The sequence below is a fragment of the Ranitomeya variabilis genome, chromosome 3 (genome assembly GCF_051348905.1).
Source record: "Ranitomeya variabilis isolate aRanVar5 chromosome 3, aRanVar5.hap1, whole genome shotgun sequence".
Classification (NCBI taxonomy): Eukaryota; Metazoa; Chordata; class Amphibia; order Anura; family Dendrobatidae; genus Ranitomeya; species Ranitomeya variabilis.
The window spans coordinates 463415063-463432206 of record NC_135234.1 but is presented as its reverse complement, the minus strand read 5'-3'; the positions used below and the strand labels follow the sequence as shown (position 1 = coordinate 463432206).

Genomic DNA, 17144 nt, shown 5'->3' with positions numbered 1-17144 from the left:
CACAGATTAGATATTAGAAAAAACTTTTTGACAGTGAGGGTGATCAATGAGTGGAACAGGCTGCCACAAGAGGTGGTGAGTTCTCCATCCATGGAAGTCTTCAAACAGAGGCTGGACAGACATCTATCTGAGATAGTTTAGTGACTCCTGCATTGAGCAGGGAGTTGGACCAGATGACCCAGGAGGTCCCTTTCAACTCTACCATTCTATGATTCTATAATTCAGTGATTCTACATTCATCTTTAAAAATACATATTTCTGATTTAATGTTCAAAGTGTACCTGTTATCTCTGGTAACTTTTCCAAGTAAGCTGTCATGTGTCTACTTGAGGATTAACACTATCATATGTTTATATCATGCATTTTTCAACAGTTTCCCCCTCCACATGGTCTCTCTCTAATTTTTCTTTGCGTCTGTGCTAATGGATAGAGACTAGTTGCTATGATGTCACAACCATACACTGTACACACAGACATAAGGGATTCATGTTTACTCTTTCTATGTGTAGCACACCAACAAAAGCAACAAATTGTGGAGGACATTATACATCAGTGTAGAAGACACTATATAGCAGCACTCAGCAGTGTAGCTGTGAATCCAGCAAAGAAATTAGGAAAATCATTTGCTAGAAGATTCAACTTGATGAGTACCTCTCCCTGCTGCTCCACTTTCAGAGAGCTGGCGGTCCATCTTGCTTTGACCAATACGGATTTGATATGTTTTTCATAAATAATAATACTTTTAGGAGGCATGGGGAAAGTGGCAAAGTGATTATTAAGTAGGGGGAATAAAGCAGATTTCTCTGATAAGACATATTACAAAGTCTCATTGTTCCAACTTGGTACTTTCAACAAGGTGAACTTTATCCCTTATATCCCCGGTCAGGTGTCTCTCACCAAGCCAATCAGTTCTTCTCCTTCTACATACACATATTTGCAAATGGAGGTTCTGGTTTGGTTTTCTACCTTAACTCGTGGAAAGTCTCGATAAAGGGTCTATACTGTCTCTGCCACTAGGTGTCACTGCAGTTCACGTCCTCTTCCACTGTGAAGAAGCTACTTGAAAGTTTCTTATTTTCACTTTTACAGTGTCAATGATTTCTACAAAGTTTGTTGATGCTACAGTGAACAAGACAATATGATATTTGGCAGTATTGGCTATAAAGATTCAAACTAATCATTATGAAAGATCATGTGGAACTTTTAACATACACTGGGTAAATCTCTTGTGGATAGGAAGCCAGACTTAAATAGTAAAACTGTTTATTTAAAAAAATAAAACACAATCAATGCATCATATGTTCTTCATATACGGTAATCTTGTCATGTTAGGATAAAACCCATCAATTTATTTTTATAACATTTGAGGTTTTGGTTTTCTGACACAGGGATACTCAAACAAAGCATCATTAAGGCGCAGGGGCTGTGGTCACTGCCTTAATGTGTGTCCCCTCCCTGAAACAAAACATCAGTTACCTCTGTTTCAGGGGCTGGTCTAGTAGGTTTTCAATTCCAATGGATGTTCAGTAGATCCTTATCACTGTGCAATTCTGTCACCTGCGGGGACGGCGCTGGTCTCTCCTCTCCTGGTAATCCTCTTACAATGAGCACTGACAGTACGCTTTGTTTCTGGCTCGTTACTTATGATCAGCGCCAGCAAGAGAGTGCACTGTCATTGTGCACATCGCACAGTAACTAGAATCTATATATTACAAAATCATATTGCAAATTTGAAAAAAAAAAAAAAAGGTTAAGCAGGTTGTAAAAATTTGGTGTAATTTCCACCGAAATGTAAATGTCTAAAATGAACTTTTAATATATTTTTACTTTTGAAAATGTAAATCTATTTTAATGTGCTTTCTGGCTCGCTACTTATGATCAGCGCCGGCAAGAGAATGCACTGTCATTGTGCACATCGCACAGTAACTAGTATCTACAGTAGAGACCAAAAGTTTGGACACCCCTTCTCATTTAAAGATTTTTCTGTATTTTCATGACTATGAAAATTGTACATTCACACTGAAGGCATCAAAACTATGAATTAACACATGTGGAATTATATACTTAACAAAAAAGTGTGAAACAAGTGAAAATATGTCTTATATTCTAGGTTCTTCAAAGTAGCCACCTTTTGCTTTGATGACTGCTTTGCACACTCTTGGCATTCTGTTGATGAGCTTCAAGAGGTAGTCACCGGAAATGGTCTTCCAACAATCTTGAAGGAGTTCCCAGAGATGCTTAGCACTTCTTGGCCCTTTTGCCTTCACTCTGCGGTCCAGCTCACCCCAAACCATCTGGATTGGGTTCAGGTCTGACGACTGTGGAGGCCAGATCATCTGGCGTAGCACCCCATCACTCCCCTTCTTGGTCAAATAGCCCTTACACAGCCTGGAGGTGTGTTTGGGGTCATTGTCCTGTTGAAAAATAAATGATGGTCCAACTAAACGCAAACCGGATGGAATAGCATGCCGCTGCAAGATGCTATGGTAGTGTCACGGGGGTACTGGGTAGACTACAGCTGATTACCCGGGCCCCTGCGATATCCCTTAGAATAGGGAAAACCCTGTCTGTCCCTCTCCCAGAATTTACACTGATGGTGTGCTTGTCTGGGCCGTCAAGCCTGACCCTGACTCCTGTTTCAGCCCTATGCTGAAACCTCCACCCGCCACCCAGTGATTAGACCACACACCAACCCCCACAGAAAGCACAGACAGGGAAAACTGAAAACGCACCACGCCGCAGACACACAGGAAAACACTATAATGTGGACAGGGCAAAACAAATACAAATATAGGAAGAAGAAATATGACAAAGGATAATACACCACCAGATACGATATTTCTTCTCCTAGACCACCACTCCAGACCGAGATCACCAGGCACAAGACACAAGCTATAATCGGCGACGCCCAAAGTCCAGCAGAACTATTTAAAGGCAGTGGGCGTGACCCAGCCTCCAATCCGAGTACCAGCTAGATTAACCCCGAACAACCTAGATAACATCTAGCCGGCGCCACTGAGCGTATAGTGGACGAATGCGGAATTACCGCTGTCTGTCGGACGCCCTAGAGTGAATAGCGTCCGACATGACAGTACCCCGCCTTCTATGAGGGACCCCAGGGCCCTCACGACTTATAGGACTTGGCTTGTCCGGATGGCGACGGTGAAACATACTGACCAGCCGGTCCGCATGAATGTCCGAGGCTGGTACCCAAGACCTCTCCTCCGGCCCATATCCACGCCAGTGTACCAGGTACTGTAATGTGCGGCGCACTACACGAGAGTCAACCACCTTGGAGACTTCAAATTCCAAACTGCCATCCACCAAGACTGGAGAAGGCGTCGGCGTGGCGTCCACAGAACCCACCACCTTTTTTAATAATGATCTGTGGAACACGTGGTGTATCTTATAAACCGTAGGAAGCTCCAATCGGTAGGCTACTGGGTTAATGATGGCGGCGACCCTAAATGGACCAATAAACCTTGGACCTAATTTCAGGGATGGTATTTTGATTTTTATGTTTTTTGTGGACAACCACACCCAGTCACCCACACTCAGGTCTGGACCTGGCACCCGTCAACTGTCAGCCACACGTTTGTACCTAGCACCCACACTCAGCAAGCGCTGTTTCACTCTCCTCCAGACAGATGAGAGTTGTGCTCCTAGCTGGTCCTCCTCCGGGACGCCAGCAGAGCCCCCCTGACGCAGAGTACAAAATTGAGGATGATGCCCGTAAACACAAAAGAACGGGGACGCCCCAGACGATTCCTGGCGGTGATTATTTATAGCAAACTCCGCCAAAGGAAGGAACTTTGACCACTCCTCCTGATAGTCAGAGACAAAGCAGCGTAAATACTGCTCCAAATTCTGGTTCATACCCTCGGTCTGACCATTTGACTGAGGATGAAACGCCAAAGAATGCGATAACTTGATCCCCAGCCGTGAGCAAAATGCTTTCCAAAATTTTGCCACAAACTGAGTACCCCTATCAGACACGATGTCAGATGGAACCCCGTGAAGTCTGACCACCTCTTGCACAAATACCTGAGCCAGAGTCTTCGCATTAGGCAAGGACACAAAGTGTGACATTTTTGAGAACCGATCAACAACCACCAAGATGACCGTGTTCCCAGCTGAGGAGGGCAGATCTGTAATAAAATCCATGGAGATCTCCGTCCATGGCCTACTGGGTACCCCTAGAGGATGTAATGTGCCAGCAGTACGGGAGCGGGGCGTCTTAGCCCTAGCACACGTGGTACATGCTGACACGTACGAGACCACGTCCTGTCGGATTTTCGGCCACCAAAACCGACACGACACCAACTCCAAGGTACCCCTAACCCCTGGATGGCCAGCCAGGACAGCATCATGATGCTCACCCAACACCTTTAGGCGAAGATGGAGCGGTACAAACGATTTGTTAATGGGAAGCTCTGGTGGTACTTACTCCTGAGCCTCGGCAATCTCAGCCTCAACCTCGGTCGTGAAAGCCGAGACCACTACACCCTTTTGGAGGATGGGTACCGGATCTTCCCGAGGTTCTCCCCCCGGAAAGCACCTGGGTAAAGCATCCGCCTTAGTGTTCATAGACCCAGGTCGGTAAGTAACAAAAAAGTTGAACCGCATGAAAAACAATGCCCAGCGAGCCTGCCTGGGGGACAGACGCTTGGCTGACTCTAGATAAAGCAGATTTTTATGGTCGGTGATAACTGTAACCTGGTGGACCGACCCCTCCAAGAAGTGTCGCCATTCCTCAAAAGCCAACTTGATAGCCAACAGTTCCCTGTTGCCGATATCGTAGTTACGTTCGGCGGGCGACAGCTTCTTGGAAAAGTAGGCGCATGGACACAACTCGCCCAAAGATGAGCCTTGTGACAGCACCGCCCCCACTCCAACCTCAGACGCATCGACTTCCACGGTAAATGGTTTTGATACATCTGGTTGCACCAGAATGGGGGCCGAAGCAAAACTGTTCTTCAGAAATTCGAATGCGCGCACAGCAGCCTCAGGCCAGGCGGAGAAATTGGTACCCTTTTTCGTCATGTCAGTAAGCGGTTTAGCAATGGTAGAAAAATCCTTAATAAACTTCCTATAATAGTTAGAAAACCCAAGGAACCACTGAAGCGCTTTTAGGTTTTTAGGTGATCAGGCTGTTCCCAACGCAGCACCGCTTGCACCTTAGCGGCGTCCATTTTAAACCCTGAAGCAGACACAATATAACCCAAGAAAGGCAACTTCTGAACCGAAAATACACATTTCTCAAGTTTTGCATAGAGCTTATTCTCTCTGAGAAGCTGTAACACCTGCCTGACATGCTCTAAATGAGTATCACAGTCGCATGAATAAATGAGAATGTCATCTAGGTACAGAATAACGAATTTCCCCAGAACATGCGAGAACACATCATTTATGAAATGTTGAAATACTGCAGGCGCTTTTGTCAACCCAAATGGCATCACCAAATTTTCAAAATGACCCTCAGGAGTATTAAAAGCCGTCTTCCACTCATCACCTTGACGGACTCTTATGAGGTTGTACGCCCCCCTGAGGTCAAGCTTGGAGAACCACTTAGCACCAGCCACCTGGTTGAACAAATCAGGTATCAGTGGCATAGGGTATGGATCACAAACCGTAATCTGGTTTAACTCCCTGAAATCCAGACACGGGCGTAGTCCGCCATCTTTCTTCTTAACGAAGAAGAACACCGCTGCCACAGGCGAGGACGAAGGCCTGATGTGCCCTTTTCTCAAACTCTCAGCAATGTAGTCTTTTAAATCTTGCCTCTCAGGACCAGATATGTTAAACATCCTTGCTTTCGGCAATTTGGCCCCTGGTTTAAACCTGATAGTACAGTCATAGGGGCGATGTGGTGGCAATTCTGAGCAACCCTTCTCAGAGAACACATCCGCGAAATCCAGCAGTGACTCAGGAATGCTAGGAGTCACAGCGGACACACATGTGGCCAGGCAATTCTCCTGGCAGAATCCGCTCCACTGGATTATGTCCTGAGTTTTCCAGTCAATCACCGGGTTGTGCATAGATAACCATGGAAAACCCAAAACCATTTGTGCAGGAAGATTTCTGAGTACCCTACATGTAACCTGCTCGAAATGTAGGACCCCAATGTGGAGTTTCACCTCAGCCACAAACTCAGTAATCTCCCCCTGTGGGAGAGGAGCAGCATTGATGGTGACCACCCGGATAGGATGAGGCAGTTTTTCAACCGTAAACCCGGCCGTGCGCGCAAACTCCTCATCAATGAGATTAGTGGCCGAACCACTATCCACAAAAACAGTGATTGGCAGCTCTCTGCCAGCGACCATAACTCTGGCAGGGAGCATACATTGAGAGACCACAATGGAAGATATGCATAAGCACAGATTAGCCTCTTCCACACCCTCTGAGCTTAGTAGTTTTCCGCCGTTGCGCTCTTCTTAGGTAACAGAGGACAAGCATTTACATAATGCCCATTTTTACCACAGCAAAAACAGGCTCCCTGCTTCCTGAGCGAGGGGGCTCGATGATGTGACACCCCTGCGATTTGCATAGGCTCCGTGGGCTCACCTGCAGCAATCTCACGTGCACCTACGCCCTCCCCCATAGGCGGCGTCTCTTGCACCCCCTGACGCAAACGGCGATAAATGCGGACAACAAGACTCATAGCAGACTCTAGAGAAGCAGGAGTCTCATACATCAGGAGGGCTTGTTTAACCCTTCTCGAAACCCCATGAACAAACTGACTCCGCAGCGCCGGGTCATTCCATTGCGTGTCCACCGCCCAGTGGCGAAATTCAGAACAGTAATCCTCCGCCATTCGCTCCCCCTGGCGGAGAGCGCGAATTTTAGATTCTGCTAGAGCCAATCTGTCAGGATCATCATAAATAAGCCCAAGAGCAGAAAAAAACTCTCCACTGAGTTAAATGCAGCTGAATCAGGTGGTAAAGAAAATGCCCAGGCTTGGGGGTCTCCGTTCAGTAATGACAATACCTGGCCCACACGCTGAGCCTCATTACCTGAGGAAATCGGGCGCATCCGAAAATATAATTGGCAAGCTTCACGAAAGACAACAAATGTGCTGCGTTCCCCAGCAAACCTCTCACGTAAAGAGATCTTTGGCTCTGCAACTCTACCTGCAGTTTCAGCTTGCACATTAGATACTACTAGACCCTGTTGATGAACCGCCCCTTTCAACTCAGTGACCTGTAAGGACAGCGCCTCCAACTGGCTGGTTATGGAAGTCATGGGATCCATGGAATACAACATTTTGGGGTCGATTATATTGTCACGGGGGTACTGGGTAGACTACTGTTGTGAATTCTGTTGTGGGTTCTGCTCTTGGGCTCCCTCCGGTGGTTATAAGTGGTAGTGCTGCTGTTTGTCCTTCACAACAGTCATCAGCTGCTTCCACTTTGGACGGGGCTATTTAGTCTGGCTCCTTCCTTTAGTGAGTGCCAGTTGTCCATTGTTTTCTAGGGATCCACATCTCTGCTTGGTTTCTCCTTCTGGATTGTCCAAATCATCAAAGATAAGTCCTGGCTCAGTTTTTGCAGTCCACATGCGGTGGACTTAATATTTCTGTGAATTGCTATGTTTTTTCTTGTCCAGCTTTGTCTGTGTTAAGATTTACTTAGCCAAGTTGGAAGCTCTGGAGTCACAGAGTTACCCTCCATGCCTTTAGTTAGGTGTGGAGATTTTGTATTCTCTGTGGTGGATTTTGTAGTATTTTTTATACTGACCGCAGAGTACTCTTTCCTGTCTTTTCTTTCTAGGTAGCGTGGCCTCCTTTGCTAAATTCTGTTTTCAGTCTGCGTTTGTAATTTCCCTCTCCTCTCACAGTCAATATTTGTGGGGGACTGCCTTTCCTTTGGGAATTTTCTCTGAGGTAAGATAGGATTCCTGTTTCTTTCTTTAGGTGTAATTAGTCCTCCGGCCGTGGCGAGGTGTCTAGGGAGTGACAGGAACATCCCACGGCTACTTCTAGTTGATGTGTTAAGTTCAGGGTCTGCGGTCAGTATAGAGGCCACCTACTCCAGAGCTCGTCCATGCTGCTCCTAGGCCACCAGTTCATAACAGACTACAGCTGATTACCCGGGCCCCTGCGATATCCCTCAGAATAGGGAAAACCCTGTCTGTCCCTCTCCCAGAATTTACACTGATGGTGTGCTTGTCTGGGCCGCCAGGCCTGACCCTGACTCCTGTTTCAGCCTTATGCTGAAACCTTCACCCGCCACCCAGTGATTAGACCACACACCAACCCCCACAGAAAGCACAGACAGGGAAAACTGAAAACGCACCACGCCGCAGACACACAGAAAAACACTATAATGTGCACAGGGCAAAACAAATACAAATATAGGAAGGAGAAATATGACAAAGGATAATACACCACCAGATACGATATTTCTTCTCCTAGACCACCACTCCAGACCGAGATCACCAGGCACAAGACACAAGCTATAATCGGTGACACCCAAAGTCCAGCAGAACTATTTAAAGGCAGTGGGCGTGACCCAGCCTCCAATCCGAGTACCAGCTAGATTAACCCCGGACAACCCAGATAACATCTAGCCGGCGCCACTGAGCGTATAGTGGACGAATGCGGAATTACCGCTGTCTGTCGGACGCCCTAGAGTGAATAGCGTCCGACATGACAGGTAGCCATGCTGGTTCAGTATGCCTTCAGTTTTGAATAAATCCCCAACAGTGTCACCAGCAAAGCACCCCCACACTATCACACCTCCTCCTCCATGCTTCATAGTGGGAACCAGGCTTGTAGAGTCCATCTACATTCTTGGCATTCTCTTGATGAGCTTCAAGAGGTAGTCACCGGGAATGGTTTTCAATTCACAGGTGTGCCCTGTCAGGTTTAATAAGTGGAATTTCTTGCCTTATAAATGGGGTTGGGATCAAAAGAATGCCAAGAGTGTGCAAAGCAGTCATCAAATAAAAGGTGGCTACTTTGAAGAACCTAGAATATAAGACATATTTTCACTTGTTTCACACTTTTTTGTTAAGTATATATTTCCACATGTGTTAATTCATAGTTTTGATGCCCTCAGTGTGAATGTACAATTTTCATAGTCATGAAAATACAGAAAAATCTTTAAATGAGAAGGTGTGTCCAAACGTTTGGTCTCTACTGTATATGTATTACAAAATCATAATGCAATTTGGAAAAAAAAAGGTTCAGCAGGTTGTAAAAAGTGTGTGTAATTTCCACCTAAATGTCTAAAACAAACTTTGAATATATTTTTACTTTTGAAAATGTAAATCTATTTTAATGTTCTTTCAGCTATGGCAGACCTTGTCGATGAGACCATTTCACAAAGCAGAAGAGTAATTATTGTCTTGGGTAACGTGTTCTGTGAAAAGCATGGTGAGGACTTTGAACAGAAAATAGCCATGTATGACGCTCTCATTCGGAATAAAGTCAAAGTAATATTGATTGAAATGGAGAAAATAACAGACTACACAAACATGCCGGAATCTATAAAATACATCAAGCAAAAGCAAGGTGTTGTGCGATGGAAAGGAGGACTAACAGAAGCGGCTCTTTCACCTAGCACAAGGTTCTGGAAAAATATCCGGTATCAGATGCCTTTGGCTCCACGTCATTCTGAAAAGGAACTGCACTACATTCATTCGGAAGACTGAAAATGAACTGAGTATTATAGACTTGTACATTCCTGTGCCTTTATCAGACATTACATGTATTCAAGAACACTAGATACTAGGCTGCTTACTGGGGAATTCTGGTGCAACAGATGAGAGCACTGAAGACATCACATCTACAGATACGTGCTGGGATCCATTTGATATTGGCAGGTATCATGCCCCCTATCATTTTCTAGTGATTACTATAAGGCAGGTGTAGCATACTTCAGACATGTATCTGACCCCGCAGATATCTGTAAAGTATCGACACCACTCACCTCCTGAGGCGGAAGTGAGTCACACCAGAATGACTCTTACTATAAAGCACCTGCACTCCTTGCTTCTATTTTAATGTGACGGCCTTGATCATTCAATTGTTTTCCCCATTGTCACCAATTCAAGTACTACCTCCTTTTACAATCAGACTGCACTGTCACAGGATTATATTTAATTTGCAGAACTTAGTTGTGTACAGTCGTCAACAAGAGACTACATCCATTTTCATTGGGTATTAATTTTAATCAGTGCAGACATGAAATATGGAATACACATGCAGAACTGATGTACTCAACTGTTTACTGTGTTTAGTTCATTAACATAATGGGAGACAATATTATTAAATGCATTACTAGACATTTGTGCCTTATCCTACCTCATTAAAACCTTTAAAGAGAATTTATTGCTAACATTTTGCCACCTTATGTGCAGAAAAATATAGAGACCGAGATCCTGATCCCAGCTATGTTTCTTACTGGCTGCATGCTGTCCTTTTGATACAATCTCAATTTTATTAACATAAGGTTATCAGTAGAGGACTAGTAAACCTATCGCCATGTAATCCTCCATATTTCTGAGCTCTTTATAACCCCCACAACCAATGACAGCTTTCTGCCTATGCACAGTATACACAAAAAGCTGTTAACCAGTGGTAATCAGCAGCCCAGTAAATGACACATCACTGAAATCAGGATCTCAGCCCCTTTTTCATGCTGCTCTCATATAGGTAACAAAAGTCTGGTCATAGATTTCCTATGAAGGGAATCTGTCAGCAGGTTTTGACAATTTAATCTTAGATTAGCATAATATAGGACAAGAGAGCCTGATTCCAAGGATGTGTCCATTATTAAGCAGTGTGCTGTATTTTCAATACAATCGGTGATTTATCAGCAGGAGATTATCACAGCCTGACTAGGTCTCACATGCACAGCAGTCAGGCTAGTCTGTGTAACCCCGCCTCCACCAGTGATTAGCAGCTTGCTGACAATGTACTCTGTACACAAGATGCTGCCAGTCAGAGGTGTGGTCGGGAATAAAAGGTATTTCATCAAAACTACACCAAGCAGTCTAGTAAATGATACATCGTTGGAATCATAATCTCTTGCCCTACATTATGCTGCTCTTGGGTTACCTAGTAAAAAACCTGCTGACAAAATCCCTTTAAATGCTGGTAAAGAGACATACACATAAACTCAGATGGGAATGTGTATGTTATTTCAGTATAGAAGAATGACATGCAATTGGAGGAAAATGTACTAGCTAAATATGGCTAAATTCTGTCTCATTTTGTACTCCCAAAACATGGCATACATTCCTTAAACTGCACTTCTCTTATGTTTCAGACATTTTTTGCTCCTCTCTTGTGGCCTAAAACACAACAAATTGTGTAAACTATAGGCACAAACTAAGTCAAACAATAAGTGGGGTAAAGTTAGACAAAAATGTTTAGCTAGTTACATAAAATTTATTCTACAATGTGAGTAAATGTTATAAATGTAGCATTTCTGCAGACTGGCTGGTTACGCTGTGTAAATATTAGACAAAACTAATAAATCTTCTCCAATGTTACATTGCTGTGAACTATGTTTGCAAGTTTCCTACTTGTCACTTTTACTTGTAAATATGATCCAACTAGTATGAAAAACAAGAACAATAAATACTTTTAATTACATAGAATGCTAAAGCATTAATATTTCTGCAGCGCCGCAGGGTCCTGGTCGTTGCAGTAATATTATTCTCCTCTAGGGGGGAGTGATGTTACGTTTGGAGGCAAAGAAGGACAACAGAATCCAGGTTTCACAAACAAGAAGAAAAAAATGCAGCGAGCCCGTGGGGGTTCATAGATTGTTCTGCAGCTGAATAAAGTAGACCCGTGGGGGTTGGTTGACAATTTGCACTTAAATAAAGAGGAATGTTTAACTTTGCACTTAAGAGATAGTATACCCGTAGAGGGTACTTGCATTTCATAATTAATATATTGTTGCTAAAGTGTTCTATTTTCAAAAGTATGTATACAATGTAAATATGTTTTGTTTGCAATGTTCAAGTGACCTCACCTCCCATAAAGGGAAGCATCAGTTAAATTAATTTGTTTTATAGCATTCAAAAATTGTTATGTCTTTTTGCTAACCTGTAACTTGTTGTTTTATTTTCTCAGTCCCGGAGTACTGGATTTAACGGGGGATGGGGGGAGTGCAGCGCCCCAGGGTCCTGGTCGTTGCAGTAATATCATTCTCCTCTAGGGGGGAGTGATGTTACGTTTGGAGGCAAAGAAGGACAACAGAATCCAGGTTTCACAAACATGCAACACATTTCATACTCCAGTCCACCAGGGGGAGCTATGCTCCTATTTATTAGGGCACTCTTCACACTTAGGTAAAACTGGTGGCCTGGAGAGGAAGTTAGGCAGTTGCTGGCTGAGCTTTGCTCAGGTAGTTGGTCCCTGACAGGAGTGGGAGCTTGTCCGAGGTCGAGACAGAAGGACATGGAACTGCGCCTGCCCTAAGTGCGGCAGTTCCTAAGAACAGACACTAAAGCAAATTGTATTGTAGAGAGGGTGAAGAAGTCATAGCAAAGGAGTGGATACCAGGAGGAGTTCTGCCCTACACACGCTGCCTCCTTCTGAGGCACAGGATCCCGGTAGCCGGAACACCGAGGGAGCAACAGTCCTTTATGCCTTGCTACAAAGACCGGCAGGACAGCTAATTTCACGTTACCTGCCCACCCTATACCCAGGAGGCAAGGTGACACCCACTAGAGGCTGGGGCATGATAGAGTCCCTGTAAAACGCCTCAAGCCATCGGTCATACGGGTTTGTCCTATCCATCTGGGGGACAGAGAGAGAGACATAACATCTACAACATCTTTTAGGACCTTATGAGACGCTTAGCAGTAAGGTACTACAACACCATGATGCTAGAGGAAGGCTACTGATTTCCACCTGGATAAGGGGACTCTGGATTTGCTTCCAAACTGGCTGGACTCTGCCTGCCCTGTGGTCTGGTGCTCTGGACTGTGGATGCTGAAGCCTCCAGTAAAGGTAAAGAGACTGCAACCTTGTGTCCTCGTTCTTCACTGCGCCTCTCACCATCCAACATCTACACACTGGGAAGCCCTGGGGATACACTTCACCTGTGGAAAGGTATACCATCTAGCTGCCATAACATCACCCCAGCGGACCCCTTAAAGCAGCGTCAGTCACTCTGACCGAATACCACAGGTGGCGTCACGGACACTTTCCCTTTAAAGACCTTTCCCTTCTACACGGACGTTTCTAGGGCCACGGACCGGGGCAGCCACCGTGACATCCCCCTGCGCATAGAAGGACCCGGTACCGAGTACCCCACTGCCCTTGGGGGTGCTCCATTTCCCTACACTGTAACTAAGAGGCATACTGTAGGACAACCCCTAAAAAATATACCCCTAGACCCCATGGCATTATCCTTCATTTACCAAGCTTGGCACATTGTGGTCAGAAAGGTAATGTTCTCCTGGCATTCATGAGAGCCAGGCTTGTCCAGCAGACTGCAACAAAGGGAAACGTGATTCATCACTTCAAAGAACACATTTACACTGCTCCATACTCCAGTGTCCATGTGCTATACATCGCTCCATACCACCAAGTATTGTGCTTTGGATGTACAGCCTTGAAATCCCATGCCATGAAGCGCCTGGCGCACAGTTTTTGTGCTAATGTTATTGCCGAGGACTTTTGGAATAGTTATTAAAGAGGTGGTCTGGTACCTAAAATGTCTTATTTAAATATCTTTTTACACCCTAAACAATTTGTAATTAGCTTTATTATAAAATACCCTACACTTCTCCCTATTTATCTAATCCCGAAATGTGCTTTTTTACTGCACTTCCTGTGAAGTTTGGTTTGAGAGGAGTATCAGACAGTACGTCGCAAGAGGTTAGGGCTGCACTCTCTTCCCTGCAGCGTCTATCGCCCCCCGGAAGTGGATGTATCAGTTACTTACTACAGGTTCATGCATCACTGCCCTCTAAAGATAATAATAATGTCCTGGATCCATGGTGAAAGACACTTTGGGAGAGGTGTCTCGTCTAACTGTGAAGCAACACGTCGCATGGGAGTGGAGATAAAAGCAGTGAGTGACACCAGCGCTGGACCACACAGCTTCTAGCACTGCCCTTAAACAAATCGTCATCGGGTGGCACTGGTGATGTCACTCATTGCTTCTATCACCGCCCCCTGTTTGAGGACAGTGATAGAAGCTATGGGGTGGCAGTGGAGTCAGTCGCTACTTGTATCCCCTTTGATCTTGTTTAAGACTAAAGGTACCTTCACACGAAGCGACGCTGCAGCGATAGCGACAACGATGCCGATCGCTGCAGCGTCGCTGTTTGATCGCTGGGGAGCTGTCACACAGACCGCTCTCCAGCGACCAACGATGCCGAGGTCCCCGGGTAACCAGGGTAAACATCGGGTTGCTAAGCGCAGGGCCGCAATTTCTCAGATAGGTTTTTTCTGTTTTCACAGCTTAAGGATGGCTTGTTTCACCTGCATGGAGAGCTACTTTGACCGCATGTTTACTTAACAGTAAAACCTTCCAAATGCAAGCACCACACCTCAAAACAACTCCAGGCCTTTTATCTGCTTATTTGAGAATTACATAATGAAGGGATTGCCCACACCTGTTCATGAAATAGCCTTGGAGTCAATTGTCCAATTACTTTTGGTCCCTTTAAAAACAGGGTGGCACCTGTTAAGGAGTTGAAACTCCTAAACCCTTCATCCAATTTTAATGTGGATAACCTCAAATGAAAGCTGAAAGTCTGAACTTCAACTGCATCTGAATTGTTTTGTTTAAAATTCATTGTCGTAATGTCTATAACCAAAATTAGAAAAATGTTGTCTCTGTCCAAATATATATGGACCTAACTGTATCACACTATACTTAAAGGGGTTATCCGGGCTTTCTCTATTATTTGTGTCCGGATCTAGACTGCAGAATGCTGACAGTTCGTAGTGTGCCCCCTGTCAGCATTCTGCACTGTTGCCTATATGCTAAACGTGGCATGTGACCAGTGTCACTCCTGATTCTATAGCAGCTGGTCACACACAGTCTGGAGTTCTTCTGTTCAGAGCCTAGACGTAACTCACAACTGACATCCTAGACAATCTGCAGCAGACCCCCCTTCCTCCATTATGCTGTTTCAGTGCTCACACAGCGCTGCAGCCATGTGCTACTTGCAAGTTTTCTGTGTTTCCTGTAGCAGCTGCAGCCTACATATGCATACCGTGTGTATATATTTTATATACCTAAGCAGAATGTGCAAATAAAAATACCGGTATATGTATAATTTTTGTTTGCATATGAGTTATTGGAATATTATATATCTTTATTCACACACTATTTGTAGGCATATAATATGTGTAAGTAACATGATGCATTCTAAAATTTCTTCTTTTAGGCTAGTATATTAGGGTCTTAAAGGGTCATCTGATATCAGGTGCCAGAAAATGCTGCAGTAAAACACATGGCTATACCTGATGTACCTTGCATCAGACCGTCACTTCTGTGAATGTCCTAAACCAAGAGTCTGCAAAAACCCTGGTCCATGCCCTCATCATCTCCCGCCTCGACTACTGTAACCTCCTGCTCTGTGGCCTCCCCTCTAACACTCTCGCACCCCTCCAATCTATTCTAAACTCAGCTGCCCGACTAATCCACCTGTCTCTCCGTTACTACCCAGCCTCTCCTCTCTGCCAGGCCCTTAACTGGCTTCCTATTGCCCAGAGGCTACAGTTCAAAACACTAACAATGACATACAAAGCCATCCACAACCTGTCTCCTCCATACATCTCTGACCTGGTCTGCCAGTACTTTCCTGCACTCAACCTCCGATCTTCACATGATCTCCTTCTCTACTTCCCTCTTATCTCCTCTTCCCACAATCGTATACAAGATTTCTCTCACGCATCACCCCAACTCTCTACCACAACATATCAGACTCTCACCATCGAAACCTTCAAAAAGAACCTGAAGACCCACCTCTTCCAACAAGCCTACAACCTGCAGTAACCACCGATCGACCAAACCACTGCACGACCAGCTCTATCCTCACCTACTCTATCCTCACCCATCCCTTGTAGATTGTGAGCCCTCGCGGGCAGGGTCCTCTCTCCTCCTGTTCCAGTTGTGACTTGTATTGTTCAAGATTATTTTACCTGTTTTTATTATGTATACCCTTCCTCACATGTAAAGCTCTGTGCTTGTTGTCATATTGTGCGGATGAATGAGGCACTAATTGAACCCCTTTAAGGCCTATTTAATCCTGTCCTTTAAAGGGAACGTGTAATTATTTGTGTATTAATTTTTATTGACTATGTAAGCAATCATTTTTTAACCAACATGAAATGTGTTTTAACAATTTTTTTTTTCTGCAGCTACTGGGAGCTGCCATTTTTTTTTCTAGTGTTTACATGTCTGAGCACGACACTTGCACTTCGCAAATATGGCACCCTCTGGTAAAAGGAGACTGTGGTAGTTGTCAAACCACATCTCCTATATTGTGGCTGCCTCAGCTGTGAAATGGGCACACCCCCTGTGTTGCCCAGTGCACAGCTGTAGGAGGAGTTAGGTGCCATTTTATTGTAGTGCAGAGCTGTGCTCTGAACTACAGTTGCCCCCTTTCACTGCTCACAGTGTTCTGTGGTGAAAGGAATGGCGAGAGATGACAGGAACAGCGGTGGCATGTACAGGACAGGCTGTAGCTGTGGGCTGTGGTGGTCAGCAGCCTGGTATTGTACTATGAATCCCAGGCTACCGAACTGTTCTCGCCACTGGAAGAAGGCATCGCTGCTCTGTAGGATGAGAGCAGTGCTGCAGCATTAACTTCTTCCAGTGGTGAGTACAACTCAGCAGTCTGGGATTCATAATACAATACCAGGATGCAGACATACTATCACCATTGCTGTCGCTGCAGGGTTTAGAGCACAGCAACGTAACCATGCTGGTGTATTCTGAACACTGGGTCAGTCCTGCTCAGTCAGTTTAATGCCTCATTCAGTCATCTGCTTGTGCAAGGAAGTCTTAATGATGATTTACTTGCTGGTTCTGCAGAAGTCAGCAGTAAAGCCTCATTCAGAGGTCCCTGCAGTGACCCCGCCTACTTAACTCTCTTAATGCTGCAATCAATAGTGATTGTGAGTCGCCCACCAGGGCCATGGGGTACAAGGTACCGAATCC

The 17144-nt window shown here is 45.0% G+C and overlaps 1 protein-coding gene across 3 annotated transcripts in view; it reads left to right on the top strand.

Moving 5' to 3' along the window:
• The window catches only part of LOC143816366 (interleukin-1 receptor type 1-like), a 104007-nt gene extending 92508 nt beyond the window's left edge, over positions 1–11499 (top strand). For 2 of the 3 annotated variants that reach the window (XM_077296621.1, XM_077296622.1), the window contains one exon: positions 9293–11499. In XM_077296621.1, the coding sequence (XP_077152736.1) occupies positions 9293–9654 (362 nt within the window). In that variant the 3' untranslated portion in view covers positions 9655–11499. The remainder of the gene's footprint in view (positions 1–9292) is intronic. The other variant, XM_077296623.1, reaches the window with a different exon arrangement.
• The last annotated feature ends 5645 nt before the right edge of the window (positions 11500–17144 follow it).